General features: G+C 47.2%; 1 protein-coding gene across 2 annotated transcripts in view; it reads left to right on the forward strand.

Annotated features, from left to right (window-relative positions):
- Nucleotides 1-13,304, forward strand: part of mdn1 (midasin AAA ATPase 1) — a 58,171-nt gene extending 44,867 nt beyond the window's left edge. The window contains exons 77-102 of one of the 2 annotated variants that reach the window (XM_015049225.1): nt 37-142; nt 852-967; nt 1,841-2,236; nt 2,320-2,546; nt 2,670-2,807; nt 3,093-3,277; nt 3,435-3,596; nt 3,687-3,824; nt 4,585-4,720; nt 4,816-4,988; nt 5,068-5,199; nt 5,446-5,587; nt 5,959-6,248; nt 6,338-6,490; nt 7,148-7,249; nt 7,329-7,524; nt 7,604-7,774; nt 8,078-8,229; nt 8,342-8,431; nt 9,206-9,321; nt 9,454-9,628; nt 9,816-9,889; nt 9,988-10,102; nt 10,243-10,309; nt 11,763-11,905; nt 11,973-13,304. In XM_015049225.1, coding sequence (XP_014904711.1) covers nt 37-142; nt 852-967; nt 1,841-2,236; nt 2,320-2,546; nt 2,670-2,807; nt 3,093-3,277; nt 3,435-3,596; nt 3,687-3,824; nt 4,585-4,720; nt 4,816-4,988; nt 5,068-5,199; nt 5,446-5,587; nt 5,959-6,248; nt 6,338-6,490; nt 7,148-7,249; nt 7,329-7,524; nt 7,604-7,774; nt 8,078-8,229; nt 8,342-8,431; nt 9,206-9,321; nt 9,454-9,628; nt 9,816-9,889; nt 9,988-10,102; nt 10,243-10,309; nt 11,763-11,905; nt 11,973-12,158 — 4,081 coding nt within the window. In that variant the 3' untranslated portion in view covers nt 12,159-13,304. Of the gene's footprint in view, nt 1-36; nt 143-851; nt 968-1,840; nt 2,237-2,319; nt 2,547-2,669; nt 2,808-3,092; nt 3,278-3,434; nt 3,597-3,686; nt 3,825-4,584; nt 4,721-4,815; nt 4,989-5,067; nt 5,200-5,445; nt 5,588-5,958; nt 6,249-6,334; nt 6,491-7,147; nt 7,250-7,328; nt 7,525-7,603; nt 7,775-8,077; nt 8,230-8,341; nt 8,432-9,205; nt 9,322-9,453; nt 9,629-9,815; nt 9,890-9,987; nt 10,103-10,242; nt 10,310-11,762; nt 11,906-11,972 lie in introns of both variants that reach the window. The other variant, XM_015049223.1, reaches the window with a different exon arrangement.
- The last annotated feature ends 104 nt before the right edge of the window (nt 13,305-13,408 follow it).

A 13,408-nucleotide genomic window follows, 5' to 3' on the forward strand; every position in this document is an offset into this window, starting at 1 on the left:
CAAGTTGCTCATTTCTCCCAAAACCTGATGCTGCAGGCTGTTTACAGAGTTACTGGGAGCCTGGGAAGGATGCCAGAAATACTTCTACCGTTCATGGGCCAGGAGGACAGCCCTGCGAACCGCTCTCCAGCACGCCTCAAAGGTGAGACACACATCAGAAGTCTCAGCTTCTGATGTGTGTTCATGGTAATGTGAGGACATCTGATAAAATGAGCAGATTTTATGGAGTCTCAGATGTTTGGATGAAGCGGTCAGTCCACAGCAACACTGCTGTTTCAACAAACACTACAAACTAATCCAGCTGTTGATGTAGCTGTGGAGGTATGACATGTCTAGGGGAGGTGGCAGTAGAGTTTTTGATGACTGCCAAGGGTGAGCAAGACCTTCCAAGATCCTATGATCAAGATGCCAAAGGAATTGACACAAGGAAGCTGTGGGGATGAGTGGTGGGCTTAGGTCAGAAGCGAATGTTTGTGAGCAGCAGTTTGGTTTCAAACAAAAGAGCTCACTCAGTTCTACAGGTGGGAATTTTAAGGAAGCTGATGGAGAGAGCAGAGAGAGCCGTTCAGTTTTATACATCCTGACTTGTGCACAAAATATAGCGTCACAAATTTTTTGTTTGTACGCGTGTGTTATACAGCCCCAGAACTGTTCTGACACTAAGCAGTCTTGCAGATGAATCTTTATTAATACATCAGATGTTTCTTTGAATACATAAACACTTCCTAATTTACTAGAAAAGGTTGTTCATAACCCATGACTGCTTTAGACTGCTGGACATGTTGTTCTGTTAGACCAGCACTGATCTCCTGCTGTTGTCCTGTCTGTGTTGTGCATCTCCATGGTTACAGGAGCTCGGTGTTGGGAACATAGAGCGCTGCAGAGGTTTCTCCTCCCACCTCTTCAAGCTGCTGCTCAGACAGAGGCATCGGCTGGCCCAGCTGACCCAACACTGGGTTTCCCTCAGGTGAGGCCTTGCTGAGCTGGAGTAATGGAATGGAAACAGGAAACACAACACACCCACACATTCTGAGAACATTCTGCAAGTCCAAGAAAAGGTCAAGTAAAGGTGGATAATATAAAGCTCTAACTGCTCCAGACACATAAAAACATCACAGGCCTGACTGACCTCTGAAGGGTCAGGCTGATTCTCATCTTGAGAACATGCTGAACAGGCAGACTTCCTCTCTGCTTCTTGCTGGTTATCAATCATGTTAAATTTGATTTCTATAACTGACTTCACTCTAATACACTGGGTTATGCAACAGATGGCAGGATTAGATCTGAATTGATCTGGATCAGGCAGAGTCACATCCACAGAACCTAAAGAAGAGACATCAGCTTTATATTAACCACTGTGGTTCTAGTTAAGCATGTATAAGGCTGCATGTACCATAGAATATAGTCTGAAAGCATTCAACTTCTAAGAACACGACATGATACGCAAAGATAAAAACAAGATAAAGTCTAGAATAAGTTCAGCTCCAGGATGGTGCTGAACTGAAGTGTGTGGATTGAAGGGGTTCAGATCATCACATCTGTGTTTCTTTTAATGAATGAGAGAACAGTCCAAAGAGACGATGTGCACATGACCACATGATGTACAGCAAGGTCAAGGTTATCCACTAGTCAAGATCACAGATGTTTCACTCTCACCTGGTTAGATTTAAAGTTCTGGTAAAATAACCATTCCCCAGCAAACATCACACACACCAAGTACTGCCTGACTGGTTGAGTTCATTAGGTTTCCTGTTACCTCCTGCATCATGGACCGTTTTCATTTACACTGCTCATGGTTCACCACTCTGCTGTCCCCCCCTTTTCCCTCTCCCTGGTCCAGGAAGTTGTCTGCCAGCCTCCAGGACATGCAGGCCCACCTCCAGAGCCACAGTGAGGTTGGGGACTGCTGCCTGCCCCCCCAGGACTCTCTGCAGGACTGGTTCAGAAGAGGCCGGGGGCTGGCTGCTCAGAGTGCCACCCTTCTGCAACAGCTGTCCTGGTTACTCCAGTGTTGTCCTGAAGAACCCCAGCAGAGGGAGCAGACGGGCACCAGCAGCAGGCGCCATACCCTGATGTGCCCTTCCCCACTGGCAGTGCAGCAGCAGCCCCCTGGCTGCCTGCTGAGGAGGGGAGACCCCGGCTGGACCCGGCTGCAGCAGCAGGTCACTGCCATGCTGAAGGACAGTCAGAGTGTGAAGGAGCAGCTGGGCCCTTCTGGGTCCATCCTCTTCTCCTGGTATAGCATCATGCAGACACCTTTAGTCCCACCACTCTGACAAAAACTGAACACAGATCTGTTTCCTTTGGTTTTCCCCTCAGGAGCACCTTTACCACCTGCTGTTCAGCCATGGAGCAGCTAGGAGGCGTGGCAGCCCAGATGAGCAGCATAGAGAGCTTGTTTTCCCCGGCAACCGGGGAGGATGGGGCCAACACCCAGCCCGCCATAAGACAGAGTCTGAACTACGTCCGAGGACAGGTGGAGACAGCCATCACCGAGTTTACCAGCTGGAGGAGCCAGCTGCTGTCCCCGGGGCCCGTGTCCACCGGTCAGCACACAACACACACACCTCACCTGATTCTGCTCTCACACACACCTCGTGCTTTTCCTGTCAGTCACACATGATGGCCTGTCGACAGACTGGAATCCTCTCCTCTGGTTCTGTTTGCAGGTCAGCAGTCTACTTTCTGGAGCTTCTTCTCTGCTGAGCTGGAGGCCAACATTAGCGCCCTGCTGCATGCTGTCCAGAGACTGGTGAAAAGGAGGACGACTGAGGATGAAAGTCAGACACAGGAAGAGCCAAAGACAGGTGACCATAAGTCTCTGGTCTCTGATGGACCTGAGACTGGGACCGGACTGGACCAGAGCGTCCAGGTCCAACCAGGCTCCAGGTCTGAGTCCAGGATTAGACCAGAGCTTTGAGACTCTGGTCTAATACCAATTATGTGTGACGATTATGGAGTTCAGCACTTGGCATTGTTAAAAGTGGTAATGTTCTAATACTTTAACGTTATATTTGAAGATGAATGAAACAGACACACGCGCTCGCACACACACGCACATAAATCAGTCTTTTCTCTTGTTTGTGGCTCAGACGGAGCTGAGGAGGACCAGCCTGTGGAGGACCTGCTGAAGCCTGGTCACCTGACCCGGCTTCTGGAGGCGGAGCTTGAAGCTGAGGTGGAGGCTCTGTCTGTTGGCAGTGTGAGCGTTGCCGTGACGAAGCTGCTAGGCTGTGTGAGGAGACACAGAGACTCCTGTCCCCCTTCACAGCTGCAGGTACTCGCTGAGTGCTGCAACAGACAGGAAACAGAAAGACTGATCAGAATCATCTGCTGTCTCTGATTTCTGATGCCCATCTGGTTCTGATACCAGATGGAACATGATGTCAGCAGGTTCTACTGGTGTCCTGATCCCTGTGTTTCCTGTGTTCCAGGAGGTGAACCAGGCCTGCAGGGCGCTGGTCCGGTTCCTGCCCTTGCTGGGGGTCTATTCAGACCTGGCCCGCTACTTCCTCTCTGTGTTGCTCACAGTCCACAGGAGCACAGGCAAGCTGCTGTCTGTGCTGTCCAGCATCTTCATCCAGCTGGCCCAGAAGGTGCAGTGGGCCCAGTGTGTGACGGAGCATTCAGCCAGCAGGAAGGGAGCTCAGTGGGGGAACTGACCCGCTGTGTTGGTGTCCCTGCAGGGGTTCTGTCTGCCTCAGGAGCTGATGCCCGGAGGCGACGCGGACGGAGCCACAGAGTTCCATGACTACGAGGGCGGAGGCATCGGAGACGGAGATGGCATCAAGGACGTCAGCGACAAGATTGAGAATGAAGACCAGGTGACGAGAAACTAAGTTCACATGGACAGTATCCATGGCACAAACATAGATACTGGGCTGTACCTGAGAAACAGGAAGACGAGGAAGAGGCAGCTGATGAAGATGAAGAAAGGAGAAGAAGGAGAATAGAGAAGCATGGGAAGAAAAAGATGATAAGGCTCCAGAAATCTTACCTGTATCCAGGGAAGATTAATCCATTTCAAACAAATTGTTCTGTTTTTAAAGATTTAATTTTAGGAAAATCAGGATGTATTTTTCACCAACTTGTGTGTCTGTAGTTCAGAGTGACGTCAGCCCGAGGCCATCATCGTCTTTATAGCTTGTATTTATTTGGACTTTGAATACAGATCAGATCCCAGAAGGAATGACTGAATAGAAGTCAAATATTTTCTGTCATTTTGAATTTCTTTTTAAGAAAAGAAAGTGAGAGAAAAAGATCATATCACACACTGTGTTCATCTGCTTTCACATCCTTCTGTCCTCTGATCAGTCCCAGGTTGGGACAGAATATTCATTCCTATCCTGGAGGATTCCCTTATTAACCTTTGACCCGAACTGTTCCAGATAGCTTATTAGTTATGTATGTGGGGGGAACCCAGGCTGACAGCTGTGATGTTTATGGAAGCAATTTTTGGGAACTTTTACTGTTTGTGTTTTTGAGCTATAATCCTGAGCTGTGCAGCCTGAGGGGGGTCCCATCATGAGGGCCGGGCCCCATCGTGTCCCTGCAGGCTAATCTCTGATCCTCCTGTTCCTGCAGGTGGAGGATTCCTTCCAGGAGGGAGCAGAGAAGGAAGAGCAGCAGAATCAAGAAAACATCAAGTCAGAGGACAACGGCATCGAAATGTCTGAAGACTTTGATGGACGAGTTCATGATGGGGACGAGCATGAAGGCGGTGAGTTGAACGTGGGGACAGATGTGTCTTCCAGGACACGTCTCTGGCTATGGACATGCTGTGACTGACCCGCAGGCCTCTCTGCATGTTTATAGTTGAAGACAAGGAGTCTGATGAAGAGGAGGAAGAGGAACTGGACAAAAAGATGGGAGACCTGGGAGAAGGTCAGACAGACACATTGGATGAGAGAATGTGGGGGGATGATGAAGATGAGGATGAAGAGGAAGGCAGTGAGAAGGACGAGGAGTCTGGACAGGGCATGGACCAGGTATCAGCGGGTTTCAGGGTGTGTGTGAGACGGTTGTTCACACACCTTCATGTCCATGTTGTCCTCTGTCCTCCTGCAGGGAGAATCTGAGCTGGTGGCCAAAGAGGACAACCTGGATGCAGCCGACTCCAACAGGGACAAGAAGAGTCAGGACCAGGATGGAGAGCAGCATGAGGAGGAGACGGAGAAGATCCGTGAGCAAGGAGACGAGGTGACCTCACATCCCCTCCAGCTGTTCACTACTTCCTGTTCCTGTTTGCCCTGTCGTCTCCATATCAGAACCAGAGTTGGGCATCAGTTGGGCAGAAATATGATAAGATAAATCAGTTTGCTGTCTTCAAGATGGAAGACAACAAAAACTTCAAGACATTTGTTAGAAGCCCAGAGGTCTCATTCTTTTTAAAAGCTCGGGATAATAACAGCAGTCCAAACTAACATGTGTTCCTCTGACTTCCAGAGAGAGTTTGATGAGAATGAGGTGGACCCATACCACGGTCAGCAGGAGCAGAGACCAGAACCAGAGGCCATGGACCTGCCTGATGACCTCAACCTGGACCAGGAGGAAGAGGCTGGAGGAGATGATGATGAGGATGGTGATGGTGAGGAAGCTGCTGCTCAACGTCTAAACACATGAGTGTGTTGTCACTCCTCATGTTCTTCTACTTTCTAACTTTTGACTGTACTATATTAATTATTTTGACTTCAATTATCTGCAATTTCCTTTAGGAATCCAGATCAACAGATCAGTCTTATGTTTGCGTTTAAAAATTCTGTTGATTTGTTTTCCATTTATTAGGATCAGAATTTTATTCAGGACTTGGCTAGCTGAACAAAAATCTTCTAATATGAACTATTTTAAGTTTTCCATTTGTTTAATATGTAAGACTAATAGCATTTTTCATTCTTAAATGTCCTGTTTGTCCTATTTCTACAAATAGTGAATGACTTATTGACTGTTTGGACTTTTCAGATGAAAACCCGTTAGACATCGATGACAAGGCCATGGAGGTGGAGCTGAAAGAGGAAGAACAGCGAGATGGAGAGGAACAAGAGTCAGGAGAAGCTGAGGTGGAGAACCAGAGAGACGAAGAACAGAACCAGGAACTCAAATCTGAGGAAGAGGACGAGAAAGGACATGAGAAACAGGAAGGGGAAGAAGAGGCAGCTGATGAAGAAGAAGAAAAGGAGGGGAAGGAGAATAGAGAAGCACAGGAAGAAAAAGATAAGGCTGCTGGAGATGACAGCGGAGAGAAACCTAAGGTCTGAGTACAATCAGAGTTGATGGTGTGACAGAACCCAGAGCTGCTAACAGCCTCGTTGTTTGGGTGTTTTGTTGGGTCGTCCAGCAGGAGGATGAAGCTGAGAGTGAAGATGATGAGCAGCCCAGCTCTGCTGAGAGGAAGGAGCACGGTGCAGACGGTCAGACTGGAGAGCAGAACATTCAGAGTGACTCCGCTGTGGAGCTGGCCGGCGCTGCTGCAGAGACAGATCAGGCTAAAGAGGTAACGCTCCACCAGCTGCCCCTGACTGGGGCAAATATCAACCTTGTTTAGCCTGTTATAGAACATGAAAACAGTCTGCACTCTGACCAACTGGGCAGTCAGTTGATCAGAGTGTAACATATCTATTAAAAACAAACATGTTTTATTTAAAATAAAACATATCTGGTTCTTCTACAGCTGATTGAGATTTCTGGTCTCTGAAATTCCTGATCCTCAGTAGGAGGCAGATGGATTCTCTGCCTCAGATATCAATGTCTCTTAACTTGGTGTTAGCAACTGACTGAGAGGAGCACATGCTTAGTTTTTTAATAGGATTCAAGACAGAAAATTATCACAAACATCTCACACCAACTATCAAACATGGCTCAGTTTGCAGCCATGTTTGAACTATTTTAAGTTTTCCATTTGTTTAATATGTAAGACTAATAGCATTTTTCATTCTTAAATGTCCTGTTTGTGGACTGGAAGCCTCAGCTTCCAGTCCACAAGAGGACATGGTCTCCTCTTCAGAACAAGAAGTCAAATGTAAAGCTGCATGTCAGACAACTGAATCATCAGGCTGCATCAAGTTTGAGAAATGTAGAGTGAACTTAAAGTGATACTAATACAGGCCTGCTTCTTTGGATTTCCTGCTTGGTTTTTTGTTTCCTCCTCTAGGAGCGTGGCAGCGGTGCAGCTGATGCCAGCCAATCAGAAGGCCACCAGTCCAAGCTGACAGCCAGGATGGCCTCTCAGAAGCAGACTCAGAGCCAGACTCAGGTACTTCTCTTTCATCCCACTCTGCTGTTCTCCATGTTGGTGTTCAGTTGGAACGAGGTTCTTCCACTTCTTGTTTCAGAGCTTTAAGAGGAAACCAGGCCAAGCGGATAACGAGCGTTCGACGGGGGATTACAGTGAGCGCGTCAACAAGCGCCTGCGAATGGCAGAGAGCAGCCAGGAGTGCTCTGAGAGCAGGCAGGCAGACGGCCAGCAGGACTCAGACCTGTACGAACACATCCGACCCGGGGAGACGGCCTATGACTCCCAGACCTTTGGTCAGTGATCACGCACGCACGCACACACACACACACACAGTGCTCTGGAGCTCAGGAACCCTCTGATGCTTGCTTTCAGATGTCGCCAGTGCAGAGCAACAGAAGGCAACAGGACCTCTGAAGGATCAGGATGAAGATGGAAATGATGATGTTGCCATGGAGACAGAGGACCAGGAGGAACAGCTCCAGTCTGCTGATGTAGAGGAGCTGAAGCCGGAGCAGCTGGAGACCTCCAAGTTCTCCCAGAAAGGTTCCTGATTCCTCCTCCTGACCCCGAATATTGAGCCTGGTTCTGGAACCAATTCTGGTTCAGTTCTGGTCTGATTCTGACGTGGCTCTGGCTCTAGATCGGTCTGGTCCTGTCCGGTTCTAGTTCTGGTTCTGGTCTGGTCCGGTCCTTGTTTTTGTTCTTTTTCAGTTCTGGTCCAGTCCAGGTCCGGTCCGGATGCGAGCTGTGTCATCCATCAGACAGATGGATCAGAACCCAGCCTGATGTGTTAGGCTCCTCTCCCTCCTTCTGCCCAGTTTCAGCCTTCATGTTATCATTGTGCAGGTGTGGAGAGCGGAGAGACTGAGCAACAGAGGCAGGATGAGGAAGATGAGAGGCTGAAGGAGCGATGGCCTCCTGGAGAGGAAGAACGATCCACCAGGAGCTCTGAATCCACCATTCACACGGCTCCTGCTGTCCTGCTGCTGTCTGAGCAGGTAGAACCCTGACCGCTGCTTCCTGTCCAGAAGCATCAATGCCCCAAAATCTAATAACTTTAGACAATACTGTAAGGAGTAGTTATTATTAAGTTCAGATATGTTTCTGTAGAAGACAGTGCGAGACCCAGAGGAGCTGAGGAGGGAGATGGAGCTGCAGCTGGAGGCCTGGCGTCAGCTGGCTCCAGGAACCCAGGAGGAGGTGAGGCACTCTCAGCTGGTTCACCTCTACTAACGACAAGCATCCTGGGGTCAAGTGTGACACATTGACCACTGAGCATGTACACCTGACATGTACAAACGGGGTGGCAAAACCCTCACACCCTGTCCTCATCTCAAAAATTAATCTGACAACAAGGTCACCAGTGAGCTTCTGTTAGCATTTCAGGAAGCAGGAAGTTCAGACTAACTAGAGATTCTGGTGGTTTTACCACATCCTCTAACAGGGAAGAGAAGAGAATATTATTGATTCCAAGGGAAAATTCCTTATTAATTGATAAGCTACTCCATTAAATGTTAATAATACAAATAAAATAAATAATACAAACATAATACATAATAATAAATATGTAATGACGTATAACATAATACTAATATACAAATATAACCATAATACAAATCTAACCATAAGCAATACAATTTCTTCCAGAGGGAATGCATCAATACACACATCATATGGTTTGTGTGTATTATATGTTTTTGACATATAATGCACATTTTTTCCAGTAAGCTTCTTACCATCAAACTGACACATTACATGTCGCAGGCAAATGTTAGTGACTGGATAAAATTTCAAACCTGAACACAGTCCACTCCTCCAGGAAGCATCGTTTCTCAACATATGAGAGCCCAGAGCCTCTGGAGGTCTGATTTCTACCAGGCTAGTTCTGTTCTAATGCAGCGTGGCATCTGAATGTGGAGAAGGTGTTTGTGTTTGCTGTAGCTCAGACTCTCCCTGCTGCTCTGTTGGTTCCAGGAGGCTGCAGCAGCTTCCATGTGGCTCCAGTACCAGGCCCTGACCTCTGCCCTCTCCCAGCAGCTGTGTGAGCAGCTGCGCCTCATCCTGGAGCCCACGCAGGCTGCCAAGCTTCGGTCAGTACACACACTCTGGATGGATGTATTGTCTCTCTGCTGGGCCAGAACCCTGAGATGACAAAGTGTTGATGATGGGTGTGTGTGTGTGTGTGTGTGGAATGCGTGTGTTTTCTCTTTGCTGCTCCTCAGAGGGGACTACCGCACAGGGAAGCGGCTGAACATGAGGAAGGTGATCCCTTACATTGCTAGTCAGTTCAGAAAGGACAAGATCTGGCTGAGGAGGACCAAGCCCAGCAAGAGAGAGTACCAGATCTGTCTAGCAGTGGATGACTCTTCCAGCATGGTGGACAACCACTCCAAACAGGTACACGACCCCGACTGCAGACGTGACTTTAACTGAGCTCACAACTTTTTGTTGCTGGGAAAAAAACTTCTTCATTAGAAAGGAGGATGCACTCAAAGTGCTTCCTGTCTCTGAACCCAAAACGGTCCAATCGTTTGACAGCGTAATGTAACATTATGACTCTCTGTGCTTCCTCTGTGTGTTCCAGCTGGCATTTGAGTCCCTGTCAGTGATCATAAACGCTCTCACTCTGCTGGAGGTCGGCCAGGTGTCTGTGTGCAGGTGACGCCACTGCTGTTGGTCTGTATGGAGGAACAAATGTTTTGGCTCGATGTAAAAGTGAAGCTGATAAGAGTCCTGTCTCCTCCTCCTGTGTGTAGCTTTGGGGAGCAGATGCAGCTGCTGCATCCCTTCCAACAGCAGTTTAACGACGAGTCGGGGGCTCGCATTCTGCGCCTCTGTCAGTTCCAACAGAAGAAGACCAGGATAGCTCAGGTAGGAATTTCCCCAGCGGCTCTGAGGATTGTTCGCAGTCCTGTGTTTTTGTGTATTTTGTCTGAGCTGGAGGTCAGCTGCTCTGGAGCCCTGTAGATTCTGGGACGGCAGCCTGACTGGTTCTCTGTTCCCTTCTGCAGTTTTTGGAGACGTCTACTAAGATGTTTCTCTCAGCACGACAGCAAATTCCAGGATCTCTGAGCTCAGGTAAACCAGGATCACACTGCATCCATCCATCCATCCATTCATTCATTCATTCATTTCATTTTCTATACATCCTTGTCCCTATTGGGGTTGGGAGGTGCTTGTGTCTATCTCCAGCTAACATTACAGGCGAGAGGCAGGGTCAGCCTGGACAGGTCGCCAGTCTGTCGCAGGGCAACACAGAGACAGACAGGACAAACAACCATGCACACACACACCTAGGGAGAATTTGGAGAGGCCTATTAACCTGACAGTTATGTTTTTGGACTGTGGGAAGAAGCCAGAGTACCCAGAGAGAACCCACCATGCACAGGGAGAACATGGAAACTCCATGCAGAAAGACCCTGGGCCAGGAATCAAACCCAGAACCTTCTTGCTGCAAGGCAGCAGCTCTACCAACTGCGCCACTGTGCAGCCCTGCTGGACCAGTCATTACTGAATAATAATAATAATAATAAGAAGAAGAAGTTCGCAGTCCTGTGTTTGTGCTGACGAATACATTTTATCTGTATTCACCTTTCTTGACACTCAAGGTCACCTTACATAATGTAACATAAACACAAAATCAAAATACATAGTTAGGGCTGCTGTGGTGACGCAGGGGCAAAGCACGACCCATATATTGAGGCCCTAGTCCTCATGGCGGTGGTCGCAGGTTCAATTCCCGGCCTGGTGACATTTGCCGCATGTCTTCCCCTCTCTGATTGGCCTCTTTCCTGTCGAACTACTTTCAAATAAAGGCCACTAGAGCCAACAAAAATAAAAAATACATAGTTAAACTTAAGTACAAAACAAGATTTAAACAGACATTGCAATCAAAGAGCGTAAGCTACTTGAAACAGATGAGTTTGAGTTTGGACTTGAAGTATGGAAAACAGTCTATGTTTCAAAGATCAGGTGGGAGCAGAGTAGCTGAATGCTCTGCTCACCGTAGGAACAAGATGGGCAGGGGGACGAACAGAAGAACAGGATCTGAGGGTATGGGGGGTGACCCCATGTGGAGGAGGTCCAAAAGATATGGAGGGGAGGTTGTGAACTGCTTTGACAGTTAGAAAGAGTATTTTATAGTTGATGGGAATCCAATGGGGCTGTTAAATATTCATATTAAATATGACTGTCAGTATCCATTCAGTAACAAAAGAGACGGCTGAGATTGGAGCAGTTCTTCACTGATGCCTTTCAGGAAGAAGGTCTTGTGTTCAAATTATAAAGGTAAATCATCCACCACAACTGGATCACCTTAAAATGTCCAACCAACACCAGGACAAGACCTGTCCACTAATAATAATATTCAATAGCCTGATTAATGCTTTGTGACATCTGCTGACTTTAAACGAGATGGTGTGTCAGGATTGTGTTTGATAAAGGCAGGAGCAAAGTGTTGCTCTTCACTTCAGCGTGATCAGCTTCTGTAGTCAGAAAATCATGATTCATACTGACTCCTGATGACCCTCAGAGACGGCCCAGCTGCTGCTCATCATGTCTGACGGCAGGGGACTGTTCCTGGAGGGCAAGGAGCGCGTGGTGGCAGCTGTGAAGGCAGCATGCACAGCTAACATCTTTGTGATCTTCGTGGTGCTGGACAACCCCAACACCCGGGTGAGAGCATGACAACTGACCCTTCTGTCCTCTGTGGAATGAATACTAACCCTGTTCTGTGCTGCAGGACTCCATCCTGGACATCAAGGTGCCCATCTTCAAAGGGCCAGGAGAGCTGCCAGAGATCCGCTCCTACATGGACGAGTTCCCCTTCCCCTTCTACGTCATCCTGCGGGACGTCAACGCCCTGCCGGAGACGCTGAGCGACGCGCTCAGGCAGTGGTTTGAGCTCATCACAGCTGCTGACCAATAGGAAGGCCAGAAGAAGCGGCTAACTGCTGGAACCTGTAGAGCAGGCCCTCTGACCATGTGCCTTCAGCCTGTTGTTTTCCCCAGTGTGACAGCAGGCTGTCAGTCTGATAATGTTTCATGTTAGAATCTTCAACATCTAACATTTTTAGCAAAGATGGAACAACTGTTCTGAAGACGACAGACTCAAATGTTAGACTGGGTCAAGCTGCTGTGTGGACAAGACTGTCCATGTCTTCACTGGTTCACAGTATGTGGGGACGGACAGTCAGGGGACCTAATCATGTGCCTTGGGGAACACCATCAGGATGCGCAAGCTATGTTTAAACACTTCGTTCAGCTATTGTTTGGAAGGAAAGCCACATACTGACAGGACAAATGTGAGACGTTTCTGATGTGTACATGAGCAGAAATATTTCAGTTTTATGTATTTACCTGCTAATGTGAATGATGTAAAGATCAGAGGTTTAAAGGTTGTGCCACATTTCTCTCACCTGGCAGAGGAGCAACACAGCTCTGCTCCATGTTGGTAGATCATTATTTTACTATTATTTTTAATCTATCATAATAAAGTTTTATGGAAAGAACATGAATTTGGTTAAACTATAAATTTGTCCTCTTCAGAGAAGCTAAAACTGACTCCTCACTTCTACCTGCATGTCTGAGAAAATCTAAATGTTTTATGGTAAGTGTTGATCTCATAAGAACAATTAACTCAATTATTTTGTTCAGTGACTCTAAGAGCAAAAAACTTGCTGTTTTTCTCATCACTTTCTTTTGATTTAATGTGCATTTTTACATGACCAGTAATTATCAGGAGTAGCAGAAGACTAGAAAACAAAGCTAACAGTTATTACATGCATACATGGCTAATTCTGCAGAACAGTCAATCAAAAGTGTTCAAATTCTACAAATAATCGCCAATCTGTTCCATTTCTGCCAAATTGAAATTTATCTATGAACTGAAGGTCTGCCTGATCTGAGTTTCTTTCAACAGAGGATTTCTACAGGAAAGAAGGGCTCAAAGTCTCAAAAGTCATTAGATGTAACATCCATTTATGTGATAAATGAATTTGTTGCCATGTTATGGAGGGGAACAGATTATGTCAGGTAACTTTGGCAAATAAAGAGCAAATGTATAAATTCTTGATGGAATCCCATGGGGTGATAAACAATACAAAGTGTGAGCTTCAGACTGAAGTATTGTGTTCTTTGATGATTCTAAAACCTTTCTTTTTCTTCTCTGATAAGAGA

This window comes from Poecilia latipinna, unplaced genomic scaffold, assembly GCF_001443285.1.
Source record: "Poecilia latipinna isolate Pla-1442-1.1 unplaced genomic scaffold, P_latipinna-1.0 Scaffold935, whole genome shotgun sequence".
Taxonomy (NCBI): Eukaryota; Metazoa; Chordata; class Actinopteri; order Cyprinodontiformes; family Poeciliidae; genus Poecilia; species Poecilia latipinna.